This window comes from Telmatherina bonti (genome assembly GCF_933228915.1).
Source record: "Telmatherina bonti genome assembly, chromosome: 3".
Classification (NCBI taxonomy): Eukaryota; Metazoa; Chordata; class Actinopteri; order Atheriniformes; family Telmatherinidae; genus Telmatherina; species Telmatherina bonti.
This window is the reverse complement of record NC_136621.1, coordinates 38,301,510-38,321,790: the sequence shown is the minus strand read 5'-3', so window position 1 is coordinate 38,321,790 and position 20,281 is coordinate 38,301,510. Positions and strand designations below refer to the sequence as shown.

General features: G+C 38.9%; 2 protein-coding genes across 3 annotated transcripts in view; one reads left to right on the top strand and one right to left on the bottom strand.

The window, feature by feature from the left end:
* Window positions 1-8,420, top strand: part of ntn1a (netrin 1a) — a gene marked incomplete at both ends in the record, with an annotated part of 83,035 nt that extends 74,615 nt beyond the window's left edge. The window contains 2 exons of the mRNA XM_079265210.1: window positions 1,216-1,290; window positions 8,092-8,420. Of these exons, the coding sequence (XP_079121336.1) occupies window positions 1,216-1,290; window positions 8,092-8,420 (404 nt within the window). The remainder of the gene's footprint in view (window positions 1-1,215; window positions 1,291-8,091) is intronic.
* Window positions 8,421-10,462: 2,042 nt separating this feature from the next.
* stx8 (syntaxin 8) overlaps window positions 10,463-20,281 on the bottom strand; it is a 52,205-nt gene continuing 42,386 nt past the window's right edge. For both annotated transcript variants that reach the window (XM_079265211.1, XM_079265212.1), the window contains exon 8: window positions 10,463-13,211. In XM_079265211.1, the coding sequence (XP_079121337.1) occupies window positions 13,147-13,211 (65 nt within the window). In that variant the 3' untranslated portion in view covers window positions 10,463-13,146. The remainder of the gene's footprint in view (window positions 13,212-20,281) is intronic.

Here is a 20,281-nt window from a genome sequence, read left to right as displayed (position 1 = left end):
CCTCGGCCTGATGCTTTATGGATGGCTAATTTTCCCTTCCTGACCTTCCTTTGTGTGGCATTGACCCCCTTCATCATCCACCCCTCCCCACCAGCCTCCACTCCCTCACATAGCTGCAGATTCCTCCCGTCCACGCTGCAATAAATGCTAATACTCGTCACGGTCCTCAGAGGGGCCTTGAACTGATCCTCGGGTTTGGTTTTTTTCTGTTTTTTCTAGAAGGTCAGGGCACTGAGGTGACAAGCGAGGTGAGATTTGGTTAGGGTGGAGGCGGGGGAAGAGAGGGTGTAGGGTGGTCCTGGTAGGCCTGACCCATTCCCACAGTCAGACAATAAATGAGCGGGTAGATGCTAACAATGATTTGTAGTCCTCTGAAATCGTTGCTGCGCTGATAAGACCGTCACACATGGTGAGGTGAGACGGTACTCTGCCGCCACGGCAACAGATAACACACACAGCTGCGTCGTCAGAGATGCTCAAACAGCTGTGTTACAAAACACAGTTAAAGCAGAAAGGTGTGTGTCCACCACAGCACAAAAGGCCATTCTCATTTTCCAATGTTAATGGACGCTTAAAGTGCATTTAGTCTATTCATATCTCCCTTTTAAATAAAAATTAAAGAACAAAAAAACAAACAAACAAAAAAACCTTTAGTCTGGCAATCATAAAAGGAAATAAAATAATTAAATTCAATTAAATTCAATTAAATTAAGCAACAGATGTTTTCCATTTTTGATGTTTTAGTTTGTTTTTTTTAGGTTTGTTATGTTATTTTTAATTTAAATTTATTTTAACATGTTAAAATTAAACACACTTTTTTAAACACACGTTTTAATCTTTTAAAGTTTTTTGGTGGTTATGGTATGGGTATGGTGGTTATTTAAAAACGACCAAGAAAGCATGCTGACTCATGTTGAATGTGCATATCTATTATATATATATATATATATATATATATATATATATATATATATATATATATATATATATATATATATATATATATTATAGATAGATAGATAGATAGATAGATAAATAGATAGATAGAAACTCTGTAATTTATTGTATGATGTTCCTTTCTGTCCTCTCCATGTTCACAAACACTGAGAATCATGTGACACGTTGCAGTTGTGTTACATGTAAATGATAAATGTAGTGAATGTTTTCTCCTTCTACATCCCTCTGATTGTTCTGTGTCCTCTCTTCTTGTTGCAGACTGTGACTCTTACTGCAAAGCATCAAAAGGCAAACTGAAAATCAACATGAAGAAGTACTGCAAGAAAGATTACGGTGAGTCAGCAGGCAACACACTGGCCGTTTAATGACTAAGCATTTCATGTGCTGGAAATTGGGCTCCAGACAAACTTCTTCTCCAGTCTGAAGAGAAAATGAAGTTTTAACCTACTGATGTAGGAGTTATGTTGACTGTGAGGCTCAGGAGACCTTACATCTCGTACCTCACAGGTCCAGCTTGCTTTGCAGGAGCGACTTTACTGTCATGTTTCTCCAGTTCTATGAGAACAGAGAGAAGAGATCAAACTAAAGACAACAGAGAAGGCAAACAAAAAGCAGCTCAAGGGAATTAGACAGAGGTGTGTGTGTGGGATGGGTTATCTCTAAAGAGGCAACGACACAGTGGGTTTTCTCCAAGAGACCCAGGCAGGCCACTTCCCCCACAACCACAGTGTCTCTCGCCACATTCCTGCGACCATCCGTCTGCCACACCATTCAAGGTGTGGATAAGTCGTATGACCTCTCCCCTCTTCCCGTCCCCGTGTCCCCTCCCCTGATTGAAGCCCGGCAGCAGAGCGGGTCAGCCAAGCAGCGGCGTCCCGCAGCATACTTCAGCAGCTTGACGGACAGCTCCAGCCTTTGTTCTGCAGGGATTTGGAGGAGTTAAGGGGTCAGCTTATAGACACCTCTTCTTCCACTAACGCCGACATTACTTCTAGTTTGGTGAGAAAATCCTCGACTCTGTAGTACGTTCCGGTCCCTGCGTGGAACTGTCAGCTGAGGTGACTGTCTTCTCATGCAGGCGAGCTGAGGGAAATGTTTCAAAAAGAAGTCAAATGTTAACTTAAATCTAGATTGCAAACCATCATTTTTCATTGTGAACACATATATCAACAGCTACATGAATCTGAATGATAACAGCAAGCAGAGGCGTCGTAGAAACCATCACTCAACGCGAGACTGAGTGCCCTCATGTTGGCACGTATCGCAAGACAAACGCGTGAATGCAGGAGAACGTCCAAGCTAATTCAGCATGTGTTGTGTGTGAAGCGTCAGGGAGATGCTGGTAGTGATGGCTGAGATAATATCAAGAAAAAGGCAAAAAGAAGTTTCTCTGTAGCGTGAATGTTTTTTTTAGGGTAGATGCAGGATATTGTTTGGTATTTCAAGAAGAATGAAAGTAAGTTGCTGAAACATGAGACAACTCGAACATGGGGATGTGTAGAAGAATAAAAAGTTTCTTGTTACATTAACACTGTTATGTCCTTCTGTTCAAACTGAAGCAGAAAGATATTTACAACCAGATCATTGTTAAAACATTTCATTTTCATCCACATTTCCGCCTTTTCAGTGCTACATCATCATCCTCTGTGTAATCTGCTTTGTCCTGAATGATCCAATCTGCAACAGCATATTAACAAGATGGGTTTACCATAAATTAGCAAAGCGGATCAAAAGTCAGACAGGACGTAAATCTACAGAATTCGGTTCGGGGAAGCATCGCTTTGGACTGTTTTGAAAGGATCAGCAGGGAGCTGGGCGCCGTGCTGCGCCAGAAAGCGACGCTTCAAGCCTCTGTGCTTCACAGAAGAACTGCAAGTGGAAGCTGAGGGCAGGGAGGGATGGATGTGTCTGATATTTGCAAGATCCCAGTTCCAACTTCTCCAGGCATTTAGGGATTGTTGTCCAAACACAAACAGAACAACACATGGTGGCAGCTGGTGGATCAAAGTAGCTGTAGGGGTCGCTTTCAGGTCAACTTAGGGCGTATTCACATCAGCCTTTTTAATCTGAATCACAGTCCGTTTGCTGAGAAAGTCTGCATCGTTTGTGGAACTGTGAAATCGCCAAATGAATTCTGATTCGGATCAAACACGTGGAGTGGGTGCGCCTACGAACACAGGACTCGATCCGTCTCAAGCAGAAAAATACAAGTGTAGCATTGCATTGTGGGTAAATACATCGCCATGGTGTTAAGGGTCCTCTGCCTCGTCTGGTGTTCATACTGCATCCATTGTTGCAGTGTATTTCTGCAGCATACTTGCATAAGACACAATAAAAACTTGGGGTGGGAAAATTTAATAAAAAATCAGAATTTTTTTTTGTCGCATTTTTAAAATAAATTTGTTAAAAAATGAATTTTTTTTTCCAAATAAATAAAAATGATCCATTGTGAAATTTTTGTCTTTTTTTTTTTTTTTTTAATTGATGTTTTACTGGTCTTCTTGGGCATCATAGTATCAGAATGATGGTCTGCCTACTGTGTTGTTTTTTTAAATCAAGAAAAATGACGCGCAAAGAAAAGTTTTATACATTTTTTTTTGGTTTTAATCTACAAAAATCAGCAATATCGAAGATTTGTGGGAATCGTAATTTAAATCAAATCAGCACCCAAAAAATCGGAATCGAATCAAATTGGGACAAAAGCATATCATCACAGCCCAAATAAAAACTCACAACAGCAATAGTTTCGTCTCCATGTTTAATTCGCAGGTGGAGGAAACAGTTTTATTCTTCACGAGGGTCTTTTCCCCTTTTGCTAAATACTAGTGCAGCGCCACCTCTGGTGGGAATGGGGATATATTATTCCAATGGTTTGGCTGGTTTGACCAAAGTGCAGCGTGAACACGGTCTCAGTCCGCATGGATACACCCCCCACAACTGAGTCAAGTCCCAAATCGGACCGAGTCTGGCGGACTATCCTGATGTGAATGCACCCTTAGTTCAGCTTACTTTCCCATGAAAATAAGACGAATTTGCTAACTGATACACATAAACCTACAAACTGGAGAATCTGGAAATTACAGCTGCAATGGAAATAGACGAATCACTTCCTTATAAACAATGAAGAAAACCTCGATGTGAGACTTTCATGAACTGGAGAGAGCTCAGAGTCGAGGAAGGATGAAATAAGGAGGCCAGAGTAGCTGTCTTTATGTGGTACAGCTCCCTTTTTTTTATCTGCATCATGTCCATCCTCACTTCCACTTGGAAAGGATTGATTTTACCTGACTGCAACAAGGTGATAGCTCATCATCAGTCCCTTGGCACATTGCAAATTTCAGTTTAAAACCTATTCAACTAATACGCATATCAGTGTTCATAAAGCATGAAATCTAAGTCAGTAACTCTTCATTCAGCATAAAAAACCTGACTACTGAATTTTCCTTGTAACACTGCTGAGATGTTTCAGCTCCATTAGCTCTTTCCTGAAGGTGAAACCGATGACCCTTTCACAAGATGGTTAAAAAGCCAGCCTGGAAGTACAGCAGAGCCGTAATGGAACCTAACAGAGATCTGGTCAATATAATACATATTGATACATGCTAGGATTGGATCCATGAGAGCTTGCTCACTCTCTGAGGACTGCATCAGTTTATTCCTCCTGTAATATCACCACATGTCTATCCAGCTAACAGCTCTAATAGCTCTACCCTGCATCCTAATCACATTACAAATCACCCTGCTGTGTCAGTAGTAATGGACAAAGTGCATGTGGAGCTGCATGGGATGGCTAGACAACAGGACCAGCCTGTTCCTCTTTCTACAAAAACATTAATTAACTACCAGGATTTGCACATTAGAAGGAATACTTGTACTCCACAAGTGTTTGTCATTTATGGCTGCCTTTTATTGAAGATTTCAATATTATCCATCCTTTTTTTTGTGATCTAATTACAGTCCAATTAGAGTCTTTTCTTTGTCTTTAATTTGAAATTAATATATTAAAAAAAATTGAATGAAGTCAGATCTTCCAGTTTTCTGAGAATCTCCCAGCACACACCAGTGACGTCTGTGCTGGGAGATTCTGTAGCTCAGGAGGAAGAGCAGTTGTAGTTCAACTGGAAGGTTGGGAGATTGTTTCCAGGCTTCTCCTGATTACATGCCAAAGTGCCCTTGGGCAAGACACTGAACCCCCAGTTGCCCCCCAATGTGCCGATTGGGGTATGAGTGCTTTGAGTGGTAAATATGACTGGAAAAGTGCTATCCCAGTTATATGACAGACAAGACAAGACAAGAAAGTGTTGGCACGACAAGGAATTGTTCGCCAAGCCAATTTTATTTATAAACCACTTTCCGACAGCAACTGCTGAAAAGTGCTGAATATAAAATTACTAAAATATAAAAACATCAAACAATAAAAGGGTAAAACTATGAAACAGTGAAATAAAAAAAAATATACGCAATATAAGCAAACTCATTCTGGGTCTTTGGAAGGGATTTAACTTGAACAGTTGCTGCGTTTCCATTTTACCAAAAATTGCAGAAAAATAAATATCACAATAAAAAAAAGGCTATTGGAAACACCTACATTTCGGAAAAAAGTTCAAATATCGCTAATGAGTTTTTACACTGGTTTTACACTGGTCAGACATTTTGATATGGAAATATATTTCAAAAGTGTAACGGAAACACTTTTTTTTGCATTTACGTGACGCTGGACGTAACATGGGAGGTCGTGACCAGGTCATTTCCAGTAAAGATAGTATGGAGAGGAACAAACAACAACGAATTTTCAGAGTTTTAGAAAAGAAAATAAGGAAGAAAGGCTTTGAAAAGCCGTAGCAAATTCTCTGCAGCAACTAGAAAACTCAAAAATAACGCTACATGGCGAACTTACAGAAGCCGCAATTGAGGCTGAGGCTAATGTGCTAAACACTGTTCGATGGAAACACCTGCAAATTGCAACTGTCGTTTGTCGAAACGTACAAATATTGCTTTTATTTTGCAAAAAAAAAAAAAAATCTAATGGAAACGCAGCAAGTTATGAAGGCTGTCTGACCTGCAGCGGCAGAGTTCCACAATCCTGGTCCCGCCACAGAAACATATGAGTGTTGTTCTCACTCATGTGTAAGTCGCTTTGGATAAAAGCGTCTGCTAAATGACTGTAGAATAGAATAGAATAGAATAGAATAGAATAGAATAGAGCCCTGACCCCTCTGAGCAATGATAAAACCTCCTTTCCTGGGAAATGGAAACCCAGGGCAGGGCTCAGGTGTTAGAGCGGGTAATGCAATGACAGGAAGGTTGTCGGTTTGAACCCCATCCCCCAGTCAATCTGTTGTGTCCTTAAGCAAGACACTTTACCACTCTTGCCTCCAGTGTCAGCTTCACAATCTGTGTTTCCATGACAGTTTTTCGTCAAGTAAAAGCGATGTTTCTAAAATTTACCCAAACTACAGATGTGTTCCCATTGAATGGTTGTTAGCGTATTTTGCCAGATGGCGTTGTTGGATTTTCCACTTGCCATGGAGGATTTGCCGCCATTTTTTTCTCCATCATTTTTTATTTTCTAATTTCTTGTTAAGCTCTGCATTTCGCTGCTGTTTGCTATGGTGGTTAGTCATTTGTAAAAAGATTTGCGCCCATAAATAATCCCTCGCCATCTTCACCAATAAGAAACTAGTCATGTGACCCCCAAAATCACATCCAGGGACATATAAATGTAAAAGAAGAATTTCCATTACACTTTTGTGACATATGTCAATATTAATAGGTCTGAAAACAACCTCATTACAGCAGTTTTATTATTATTTAGGAGAATTTTTTAAACGTTTTCATGACCAGTTTTTATTTAGGTTAATATTTAGGGAAATGGAAACGCAGCTACTGGTGTACGGATGTTCTGTGGTGGTCAAACTGGCTGCCAGGTTTCATTTGCACAAGCAGCTACCACCATTATGTATTAATAAGGACTGAATGAATAATGAATTTAATATAAAGTACCTTTATAAGGCACCTAATGCATTTATTCAGTTATATGAATATAAAAGTAGGATCAAACCTACCATAATCCTAAACAAATAAATGTGTGGGATTTTCTATTTAATAATTTACTGAAGTATTGTTTTTTACTTAATTTATTATTTAAACATTTATATTTATTTTCAGATAATTAGATTTGAATATAATGATAATCAGATAATTTATTTTTTACTTTTTATTTTCACATTTCCATCTTTATTTTTTACCCTCGTTTTCTTATTTCCACATTTATTTTCAACATACACAAATTTATTTTCCCAAATTTGATCTTTTCCTCACCCTGCAGGTATCAGTATCAACTGGGGCTGTGATGATATGCTTTTGTCCCGATTTGATTCAATTCCGATTTTTTGGGTGCCAATTCGATTTAAATTGCGATTCTCACAATTCTTTGATATTGCTGACTTTTGTAGATTAAAAACAAAATAAATGTATAAAACTTTTTTTTCCTCTTCATTTTCTTGATTTCAATCAGGAAGAAAAAAACACAGCAGCCAGATCATTATTCTGCTGATATAACGCCCAAGAAGACAAGTAAAAAGATCGATAAAAAAAAAAAAAAAGACAAAAATTTCATAATGGAATATTTTTCATTTATTTGAAATAAAAATCGATTTTTTTTTTTTTTTTTTTTTTTTACAAAAACTTGATTTTAAAATTGTGAAGCCAAAAAAAAATCCAGATTTTGGATTTTTTTATTCTATTTTCTCACCCCTAGTATCAACCAATCACCTGAAAATGAATCCACGGGAAACCTTGCTCTGTCATGTGGCTGTGTCAGGAAATAAATTATTTTCTCATATATCTGTTTATTTTTTTCTTTTTAGTTTTTAACATGTCTAAACTAGAAAACATGATGAACAAATTCTTATTTACAGTTTTCACCTGGAAAAGTGGAAAATTAAAGCAAAACTGCTATAATTTTTTTATTTTGGTCAAATTTTTAATAACGGTGTCATTTTAAACTTTGTCAGGTTTGCTCCTTAAAACCTTTTTTTGTCATTCAAGCAAATAAATTTTTACTCCGATGCTAGATTACATATTTATTGATCTAATGTATATGTGACTTAAATCCCTCATGTCACACCACAGCTGTCCAGGTGCACATCCTGAAGGCAGACAAAGCCGGTGAATGGTGGAAATTTACCGTCAACATCATCTCGGTCTACAAGCAGGGAGAGAGCCGCATCCGACGCGGGGACCAGTTTTTGTGGGTTCGAGCCAAAGACGTGGCCTGCAAGTGTCCCAAGATCAAGCCTGGGAAGAAGTACCTGCTGCTGGGGAACGACGAGGACTCCCCGGGCCAGAGCGGCGTGGTGGCCGACAAAGGCAGCTTGGTCATCCAGTGGAGGGACACGTGGGCACGCAGGCTCAGGAAGTTCCAGCAGCGTGAGAAGAAAGGCAAGTGCAAGAAGCCATAGGTGGGAAGATGGTGGCGAGGAATTCATGAGCAAAGCTGAGCAGGTTGTTAGGAAAAAGAAAAAAAAGGTGAGAGACAGAGGACCTCGGACGGAGGAGACCATTTATGTCGCTGCTTTTTTGTGTAGAAGCATGAAGAGAATTATTTAGGATGATTTTTTTTTTTAGTGAACTTTTGTTGAAGGAGCTCACCTTGCAGATTTGGTTTTTATGGTTTGTTTTACTTTGAGATTCGTCTCTCTTGTGGATTTGCCGAATTTGCACCTATTACCAGTATATAACATTGTTTGTTTTTGTCTTTTTTTCGGGGGGGGTTATTTGCTTTGATGTTTATGTTTTTGTTTATTCCAGTATGAAATCAATATATTTGTTCTAATTTTATGGACATTCTATGATGGTGCAAAAATGTCAAAAAGCCACTTAATTACAACTGCAATGTTGCCTCTGCTTAGTTTTCTTTTTCTTCTCAAAGAAGCTACAGAATGTTTCATCGGACAGGTAGGAATATTGTACCAAGACACATGTGCATAGATCAGCAAGATGCTTGTCCTTTTCCTTACTATTAATCATCTTACATTTTTATTTCCGCCTGAACTCGATGCAGAAAACGCACAAGCCTGTCCATCCATCTGTGCATAAATGGGCCGTTAGTCTGAATAAAACAGAAAAATCAGGGAATTTTATTTTAGCACATCAAAGAAAATGCGATTAGGTTCATTGTATCTGCTTTGAGTTTAGATATGATTTCTTGAAAGGAGCCGTAGTTTTACATTTGATGTCCATCGTGACGTGTCTTGTCCACTTTGGTCCCACCAGCTGATAAAGACACAACGGACGTCAGACGAAGTTTCTGAAGACTGAAGTGACAGTCTAAACACTTTAAAGGTAAAACTACTGCTGCTAATCCTAAGAAACATTGTAAGAACTGGGCCTAAAACCAGAAGATTCAATCAGGAAGACACATTAGAGCAGCCGGAGAAACTGCAGTCAGCTGTCTACATGTTGCTTCATCCATAAATCCCAGATTCTCTCTGGAAACTTTGGAAACCACTAGGGGAAATTTTCAGACGGGTGTCGGGGGTAATCTTCAGCTTTCCTTTGAGTAAAGACTCTCCATAATTACTCCTAAAGCTGTTAGGTTCAGCATAACACCACAAAATTAAAACATATCCACCTTTTCTGATTATTTCTCTGAAACGTAAGTAAACGACTGACGTTCTGCGAACTCCAGAGAAGACGCATTTCGGTGGTAAAAGCAGAAAAATGACCAAACTAGTTGTCAGTCCAAGGCTCAAGCTTTGCAGCAGATGTCTTTACTGTCTGCATGGTCACGTTTACATGGGAGTTTTAATTCCGAATAAAATCTAATTGCGCTTTAAACTGGTGAAAAATGAGCTAATTCTGAATGTTAAAGTAAATTTGGAATAAAACTGAATTTTGAAGTGGCTGGTTTATTTGCATTTTGAATCCGAATTAATGAATTCCTCTGTCATGTAAACCTTAGTTTTTCTCTAAGTTAATTCGGATCGTTCCACGCATGTTCGTTTCCTTGTCCCATCCAGATGACGCACATATTCCGCACGTTGTTTTGCCTCCCGTGTTCAGTAGTCTATCTTCCTTCTCAGCTGCTGAAAAAAGTGAAGTAGTATGCTTGTGTCAAGCTGCTGCTTAAAATTTGAATTAAAATAGCTTCAAAGATGGTGCTTATTATGTAGTTTTCAATGTTATGAGTGAAAAGTTGAGAAGCAGGATGCGAATTTTGTTTATTTTAGGTAGACGTTGTTGCATACGCCCCGCTGTCCAATCAGAACCCTTCCCAACTGTCCGATCTAAAGAGGAATTAAGTGAGGACGTGTTTCCATGTAAACCTTCACTCGGAATTATTATTTCCATGTAAATTCATGGAATAGTGTTAATTCAGAATTATTTAATTCCGAATTAACGTCATGTAAACATACCTGATGCGAGGATTTAGGTCATTTTTATCACCTTAAATACTCAACTATGACATCTTGAAAATGTGATTTAGGACAGAAAATCCTGCACAGATTTATACATATATCTAAGAGTCCAACTTCACAATTCAGTAAAACAGTTTTCAGCCTTTTATCACATCAATTAGGTAAAACATGCAGCATGGTTTAATGCAAATCTCTACTCCGACTTAAAGCATAAGTTCTAACTTCCTACCTGCATATGAAGCTCAAATGTTCAGTTAGGTGCTGCTTAAATTTGCATTTTCTTTCACTTTTTTTTGTAAACAAGTTGGGAGAAGTGCATTTCAAAACACCGATTTCACTTTCAGGACTTACTGTGATTCTGTTTTCCAGCCTTTAATTGAGAAAACCAGCAGTTCTAACATTGGACTAGGACCAGAGGCGAGTCACACACATTAATATTCAGAAAACTTTAAATAGTTGGCAAAGTACTGGACTGGCAGGAATATCCTCTCAAAATACGTAAAGAAAGGCATTAATATAGACATTTGTGGTGATTTATCTTTAAAACTCAAACTCCGAGACAAAAATACTGATAAAAATAAGAAAACGTAGGCAGATGCCTATTTCTACTACCTGCCACTGCATCTAAAAGCTTCCACTTATGTTTAACAGTAAACAATGAAAAGTGCAGAATCCTTAGTCCAACATAATGAAGCCTGAAGAACTATCTTGAAGTCGACCTCACGCAGCATTTTATTCAGTTTAAATTTATTTTTACAGTATTATACAATTACAGATAAATATCTTCGGAGGATTCACAGTCTTGCAACCAAAATACACAAATGTACATTTACTAAAAAAGAAGACCAAGTGTGGAGCTGCAGTCTGCCATCGACCTGCCACCTTAATTCTCTTCACTTCAACACTCCTACAAGGACAAATGGGAGTGAATCACAATCACTTCAACCCTGCATGATCTAAACCAGCTTGTTTGTGTATTTTTTCGTCGTTCAGTGGGGATTTTTCCACCGAATGGACGATAAAAACGCAGCTCAGGTTCGTGAAAAACCCAAAGTTGGATAAGCATTTGAGGAATTTTTATAAACACGGAGAGAGGAGTGTTTCTGACCGAATAAAAACAGCTGGAAACAAATATTTGTTGTCTCACCAACAATAAAATAAAGATATGATGAAGTTAGTTTGAACCAGCTCGATACCATTTAGTGTTTCCAGGCATCAACTAATATAATATATAGACACAAATATTCATGATTTGCTGCAAATTTCCATTTTCCTTGATGTTTTGCGAAATATTCCGTCTGCCATTTCATGCTGCCGTGATGCTACATGCTGGTGGCTTCTTCAACACAGATGATGACGTAAAGAGTACTGAAATGTACCCACGTTACCAGCATTCCCAGCTACGCCTCCAACTAAACGTTCTTAAGGTCTTTCTTTTTATTTGGTGCATTGTAACCTGTAATCACACGTCTGCCGTCTCTGTAGCCTCATGCTGTAAATTTTACATCCGTCTTTGAGTGATGGTTCGAGAAGCTTCCAGATGAAACGCCATAAACACACGTCAAAGCGTTGCTTTGTGTCCATACTATGAATTGTAAATGTTTTCGTCACCATTGCAAAGACTTTTAGCAATGTTGTTTTACGATGCCTACTAATATATTATGGTTATTATATATGAATATATTTAATGACACAAGACATTGTGGATTTTATTGTCTTCAACTTTTTTTTATTTTTACTTGTTTGTGGTTGTTTAGATCGTTGACATTAAAGAAGGAAAAAATAACTACTGAACTCACCAACTTGGTAGAACTAAATTCAGATTTTCAGTTGAAATAAACTCTTTACATTGAAAAAAAAAGTCTCTGTTGCCTTCAATTGTTTGTTCTTTAATCATTTATTTGTGGTTTACAGACAGTTTTTCTCCATTTTACTGGTTTTAGATTCAAGTCCAGCAGGAAAAATATTATGAGGATGTCATAATGGAAAGTATGAAAGAGCTAATGGTGCAGTGAGACTTTGTCAGAAGGTCCAGCCCAGCTAAATATCATGTTAAAAACTCTCCGGTCCTCCAGAGAGGAGCACGTTGTAAACGCAGACAGACAGGAATCCGGTGGCTATTAAATGGAAATGTCATTTATGAGAAATTACAAGCTGAATTGATTTACAGGGAAGGAAAAGAGCCATGTTAGTAACACAGTCGAGCTGTTTGTGTTGGCGACGAGCTGCTCTATAAACATTATAAAATCCAAACAAAATTATAGCATTACAGCTGCTGCAGCAATGCATTGGTAAATATAAGTGAGTGTGAATATTGCAAAGCTTGCAGGGTTCCTGTACCCAATGTAAACCTCAAGCCGACCACAGACAGACTTATGAGAGGAAAGCTCCTGCTGCCTGCGGGAGGTCCTACGGTTAGGTCAACATTCCCCACAGACCCGGCTACAAGTGTCTTTCAGATTGCTTACAAACCAGTTTCATGATTAGTTAATTTAATGAAGAACCGTTAAAGAAGATGATTTACACACACGTAACTTTTATATAAAAGTAAATATCACCGCTGCACTCTAGCAGCCCAATGGCTGCCAGTATAAAAACACGTATCAGTGCATCTAAATGACGCCGTCTTCATTTCACATGTCCTCTGTCAGACAGTCCAGTCCAGACTCCAGAAGGGGACAGCGAGAGAAAAGAGTGTCTGTGTCTGGTTTTTTACTCTATCTGTCCCAGATTGGTGGCGCAGTGGTCCAGTCCACGTTTTCACGGTTTACACCGGCCACACGGCGACCACGATGATGGCGATCAGAAGCAGGACGATCACCACCAGCATCCCTGTGAGGACAAAGAGAAAGCAAAAAAACAAGATGAAACCATGAGGGCAAACCCAGGTCCAACTCACATCTTCAGAGGTCAAACATATGACCCAGGGGCCAAAACCAGCTCGCCAGATGATCCAATCTGGTCCATGAGATGAATGTGGTAAAAATGTTTGATCTTTCAAGTGGTAAGGGATGTGGAAATGTACATCTATGTGCATCTAAAATAACTTCTGGATCTCATCATGATGGGAGGTTCCACTTTTTCCAGTTCTACTTGTGATTAAATGTTTCATGGTTTTGTAAATCCACTCTGACTTCTGAGTTGTGATGCAGGTGTTCATGTAGAAATATGCTAAATAAATTATTACAAATAAAAAATATACATATATATTTAAAAATCTACACAAAGTTGAATTTTTCAATGTCTCTTTTCTCATTAATGTACAATTAAAATATAATACATTATTAAATATATAAATAAAATGACATATTTAAATGTGAAACAGACAAAAAATTTGAACAAACTACAAAAAAATTGATCATTTAAAAAAAAATATATATATATATAAAAAATAATAAATACATATTATGTATATATAACACAAAAACTGTTCAGCAGGCTTGGAGGGTTCCACCCCAAGTCCAGAGTCCAGCGACTGTACGCTAAGCTTCTTCAACTTCTCCAACTCTGGGCCTCCTCTGGGCCCCAGACCAGTGAGCATCAGGACCACTATCATAAGCTCCATGGATACATCAATGATGGCCCCAAGAGACAAAGAACTTCATAAATGTCTCAGGAACTGGAACCTGGAGGAGAATGACATGCAGGAACCAACCAATGGCTAGAGAGGGCTGGACTGTAGAACAGCAGAGAGGTACTGATCCTGGCAGCACAGTAGTGAAGCTGTGAGTACCAGGGTCGTCAAGGCCCAGATGGACCACACCAGGCAGGAATCCAGGTGCAAAGAGGGTCATGAAACAATCCAGCACCTCTCAGCAGGGTGCAAGATACTGGCAGGCAAAGAGTATGTGGACGCCATAACCATGTGGCTGGTCTAGTGTACAGCAGGGCTAGTCAACTCAGCACCACAAGAGTCGCCGTCCTGCAGGTCTTTGTATCACTGCTTCAAAACACCTGACTCCAAATAAAGAGTCAATGTGCAGAACCTGATAGGCAGTTAGGTGTGTTGAAGCAGGGATACAATGAAAACCTGCAGGACTGCAGCTGACTAGTCCAGATGTACATAACCATCTATGTGCCCCGTCTCCACAATATGTAAAGATTTCTTATGATATATACCAGGGGTGGCCAACAGTTCTTCAACTGTTAGGACTTTCCCTGCTGCAACACACCTGACACACATCAGACTAATTATCAGACTTGTGCAGAATTTGAAGTCAAACAGCATAAGTTTAAGAATTTCCAATTGTTTTGAGTCAGGTGTGTTGGAGCAGAGAAACCCTAAGACTCATCCCTGATAGTCACAGAAAAATTATTCTCCCACTCTTGTTTACCAAAGTAAATTCAGGTTTTTGCTTTCTAAAAAAAAGTTCTTTAAATGCAAACATCTTGATAAAATACTTGTATTTCTTCTCATTAAAACAAAGAAAAAATTAGTATTTTATTCTTTTTTTTTTTTTAACAGATATTATCCTGCTTTTTTTTTTTTGACAAGTCCGACCTACTTGTAGCCCCTAAAAACTGAGCCCGGCACCCCTGCTGCTTTACCGCATCATCACCAATCTCTTCTTAATCGGAGATGATTTATGTTTGTAGATGTCATCAAATAACCCACAATGTTGTTAAAAACAAAAACAGAAAACATTTTATTGGTGGAGTCTGGCCATTTCGAAGCAGCTTAAATGTTTTAACGTTGACTTCACTGCGGAGAAGGGAGGCAGAAAACATTTTGTCATTTTTATGTCGATGTAAAGATCATGTAGCAGCGAACCCCATCAGAATCAGAGAACATCAATGAACTCTAATCTAAGCCCATTCAGATGAGGTCAGCTTCTCGTGTTGACATTGACTTTGTGATAATTCTTTGGGATAAAACTGTTGCAGCATTAAAAAAAAACAAACACTAACTATAGAGCTGAAATGGCCATGCAACAGAAAAACCCTGATATATCGTCATCCATTTGGAGTGGGTAAGACGTTCACATACTTAACTTTTAAAACCACTTGATCTAACGTGAGTACAATGTGCCCATCCCCTTGCAGGAGATCACCAGTCTTCTCTTGGTGACTTAATGCCATTTACATGCGTTCAGTGGTCACAAAAGCTTTATTGCCTCAGATTGCGCCTCTGTGATGAGCATATGTTTCTGATTCTGTCTTGAGAGGATAATCATTGTTTTTCACTGATACTATGGCAGCGGAGAAAATGTGCAAAAGCTCACTCACACTTCATCAAAGTGCTTTACCCTCAGGACTTGAAAATATTACAGTTTTTATTACAGTCACCACCCTGGAAAAAAAAGGTCCACAATTGATTACAGTCCACTACAGGTATACTTTCTATCCAGTCAAACAGATCCCGTACATCCCTCGGTTTGGTTGGGTTATCGTTTCAATTAAAACTTCTAGGACTGTATTTAATGGTGGTATCTTGCCAAACACTTCCATCACACTGCAACGAGGTCGGAGCCAAGGGGGAGGTATCGGCATAAAACCTGGTGGTGGTAAAGAAAGGGTAAAAGGAGATTTGGCAGAATCCCCAGAGGTATTAAATTCACTCCCTGGGCAATCTTGTCTGGAAGAGATTTTGACGTGAAGAAAAAAGTAAGAGTGTAAACAAGAAAAGCACTTTATTAGTACATTTATGTTCCTCGTTTTAAAGGCCCGTTCATGCTCGACACAGAAGATGGACGGACAGACGTTTTGTCCGTCTCCTGGTCTGTTTTAAAATGGCTTAGATAGCTGTCATTTAACAGAGAAAATTGAACAAGGAAAGCACTTTGTCACAGGAAAATGCAGAGACAGTGCTGATATGCAACCAGAAGAAGAAGTGGAACAGGAAGAAGACGATACAGAAACCACCAAACACCCCCCCCCCCCCCCCCCCCCCGCCGAAGCCACGTCTAATGAAAACTCTGCTCTTTCTCTGCTGCCCTTTAGCTTTGTTCAGGGGACTAGTTTTCTTCTTTGACTCAATAATAGGCATCTTTTCTGCGATAATGTCCCTTAAATTTAAGTGTGTGCCGTGTTTTGATGTAGCTAGCCAAATTCTGACTCTTGCTTCATTACATTTACCACAGTTCCGCAGGTCTTCCAGAATAAAAGCTGCTGTACATGTTGATCTGTCTTTCCTGTCCTCTCCACTCCAACCAGTCGAGGCAGATGGCTGCCCTCCCTGAGCCGGGTTCTGCCGGAGGTTTTCTTCCTGTTAAAGGGGAGTTTTTTCCTTCCCACTGTCGCCTCGTGCAGCTCAGGATGAGGGATTGGATTCAAGTCAAGATTTGATGCAATGATTTGTTTTTTTATTAGCTAGGCTATTTATTATGAATTGGCTTGAGCTGATGTGTCTGTTGTTGTGAAGTGGCACAGTACAAACAAAGCTGAATTGAATTTAATTGAATTTAAAAGTGCTCGAAGCTTCTGGAGCTTGAGATTTGTGCACGACGAGGTGCACATGCAGGGGGGTTGAGGGACACATTGCAGCTGACTTTGATAGAAATGTCATCATTGAATCTTTTAGAACAGGTCGGTTAAAAAGATTGTATGGCGGGTTTTTTCTGGGTTTTTTTTGTTTTAGGACATTTTATTATTTGGCTGCAATCGGGGTGTGAAGAGGATTTTAGGAAACATAGTAAGGAATGCTCCTGGAAAACATCTCCTACCCACCTTGAACAAACATTGGACAGTGATGTATGACGTTTGAAATGGATGCCTCCATTTCCATATATTTACAGCGAGTATAAATGGGCCTACAAAATCTTTATGTGCATACCGCCTCATATCACTGAGCCATTAAGTTATTCTTTTATATTATTATGTGAGCTTCATACAGATATATGGCATCAATCTCCACTCTGCCTGATTATTCACACAGCAAAGACAAGCTTTTTAGCTGTTTGGTTAAGTCCACGTCTTTTTATTTTAATAAAATGATACAGATCTGTTTCAAAGATGTTGGTTCAGATTAAGTATTTATGGATAACATCATAATATATCTATGTTGAAAAACTGTTAACACACTTGGAGTCGGGCAATATAGAAAAATTAGTTTTTGGTTTGTTTTTTTTTTTTAAATGCCAAAAAGTACCAAAAAGAGGCTTGTTGCTTCCACCTTTTAACCTCACCGACTACGGAGACATAATAAACATGATGTAAGATCCTGGACGCTGCACCAACACAGCTGATTCAACTCAAATGGATTCAACAGCTTCTTTTCAATCTATTTATTCATTTCAGTCAGGTGGTTTGGAGAATGGGACATGAAAAACCTGCAGGATACCGGCCTTCGAGGACTGGAGTTTGACACCTCTGTACGAAACTGCACCTTCACATATACTGTTAGGACTAGTATTCATCTCAGCATCCCGTCAGATTTGTTATCATTCATGTTTTGGTTGTCATCATCTCTTTATTTGAAGCTTAAAATCAAAAAACACTTTTCTCCTTTTTTTAGGACTGAATGCCTCCAGCTCGGGGGTTTGAGCACCAGTGCAGGCGAACAGCATTACAAACACTGTGGGCATCGTTAACACTGGTGTGTGGTGGTTTTCCTCTGTATATTTTAGCGCTTAGCTATAATTTAAACCACAAACTATGTCTCGCACACACATTATATGTGGAAAACATTTGCCAAGGTCGCCCTCAGCCGCTGTTTCCATCCTTCTTTTCAAACAGCAGAAAAAGGAAGATTTGAAACAACTTGTTTCTCCGGCCGGTCGGACAGCTGTCAGAGGTCCCCTCGCTGGCTCGTTGTTACTTAGCATGTGGTTGGCATTTTCACCGAGCCTTTAAGCCTTTTTGTTTACATTTTTTTCATTCTTGATTGATTGTTTTTCCCACAGGTAAAGAGGCAAGGCATGATGAATTACTGACTCGTTTCTTTGCCAGGATACTACACGGGTTGTTGTTGAAAAAAAATGTTACAGCTGACCGTCTCTTCCTCTTCATTCTATAATATTTTCTAACGGGAAGATGCTCTTTAGGTGTTACAACTTGTTGAGACAGAACCTCTCCCTCTAATAACTTACATGTGTGCATAATGTAAACGTCAAAACACGGTGAAATACTTGTAATGACTCTTTAAAAGCTCCTCACTTAAAGCAAATACACATACAAATTCACTGCAATTATCTCTTGTAAACTGGATTCAGACGTCAGAATTTCGTTCCAACATCTGTCGGCATCACAATCTCATGCACCATGGCAACATGAGCCTGAAAGGCTCACACGCGCATGCATAGCTCCCACATACTTCAGCATCACATTATAGTGAGTCATGGAGCCACAGCTGACACCCACCCTGACCCTCACCCTGCTGCTCTCTCTGGACCGTCCCCGTCTGCCCCAGTAACTAAACAAGCTGCTCCTGACCCTCAGAGGGCCTCTAGAGGCTAACGACAATAATGGCGCTTGATTTCCAAGCAGATCTGGCCTCTGCAGTGACAGTGATGCTGAGGGAGGTAGTTGGTGTGTGCTGACAGACTGACCACCCAGGACTTTTTTTGGAGGCCCCAGTCTGGGTTCATCCCATCTTAGCAATTTTCAAACACATCAGTAAGAGAAATCACAGAAAGAAGTGATAATTGGGGAGACCCCTGAGCAGACAGAGACAACCCCAGAGCCTCCCTCACAACTCCCGTCAAGCCCCCTGCTCAAGGTTCAAAGACCTTTTGGACCACAAAAGGCGACGATGACCTCCGAAGGAAGAGGACAAATTTTATGGTAACAAGATTAATGCGGCGCTGTTCTTTTCTCACAACAAGGCTGAGGAAGATAAATACTTTTAAGGCTTTCTGGTTGGACCTTTGAGAGTTATTATCATAGTATTAGTGTTTGGTTTGCTTTGCATTTTTATGTTCTTAATGTACTTTGTTTTTTAAATCCAGCACAGCTAATGTGGCATGTCTGCCTAGTTTTCTGTGTTCATCATGGTGCGTCCGAGGTTTCTAAGTTCTGCTTATTTGACAATGTTTTTCTACTAATCTTTATTTACTTCAGCAATTCACCAGAAAAACATAAAAAAATAAAAGGGATTCCTCAGTTTTATAGCTAATTTACATGGTAATTTGAGCATTTGATGGATGAATTTATAATAAAATTTTAAATCCAGCATTTTACATCTACAGATATTTAGAATTTATCATTATTTATGATTTATTCTAATGTCTTTGATAAAATTTTTTATTTATTTATTTTTTTTTTTTTTTTTTTTAACCTGTCCTGTCCAGCATCTCAGCATACAGAACAGCAATCTGCGTGCCATATTTTTGCCAGACAGATTTGCTCTGTCAAGGGAGACATCTCATGTATATAGCTGCCCTTGATAATCTGAATATTTTTATTATTATTATGATAATTATTTTATGATAAAATATTTATAATATATAATCATAATAATACTATGTAAATTTTGTATAAAATACAACTGTATCATGTTCTTTTCCTATTTATCGCAAAGACAAACTTGCGTAATTACATTATGATTAATTATATAATATATTTATTTATTCTCCAGTGAGTGGAAATGTATTGAACGACTCACTAACATCCACTGAAGTGGTTTATTTACATAAATACCATCCTCATTCATGAACATGCAAGAAAAAAAGCTTGTAAATAGGTGTCCACTAAATGGCCACTTCCCATGAAAGGGTTAACTGTTCAGCTTCGGCTCACTTAAAGGCATCAATCTGAAGTAATTTCTATGCACATTTTTACCACTAGATGTCAGTATTTCACACTGTCCCTTTAGAGCAACTCCAGAGAAGTGTGTGAACACTGGGGGTGTGCAAACTTATATACTTAATGATTCAATTAGATTACAATTGAGCAAGCTATCTTTTTGATTATGCCATTAAGTTTATCTGTGAATAAAATTTATACCATGGTGAGTGATAATTCTA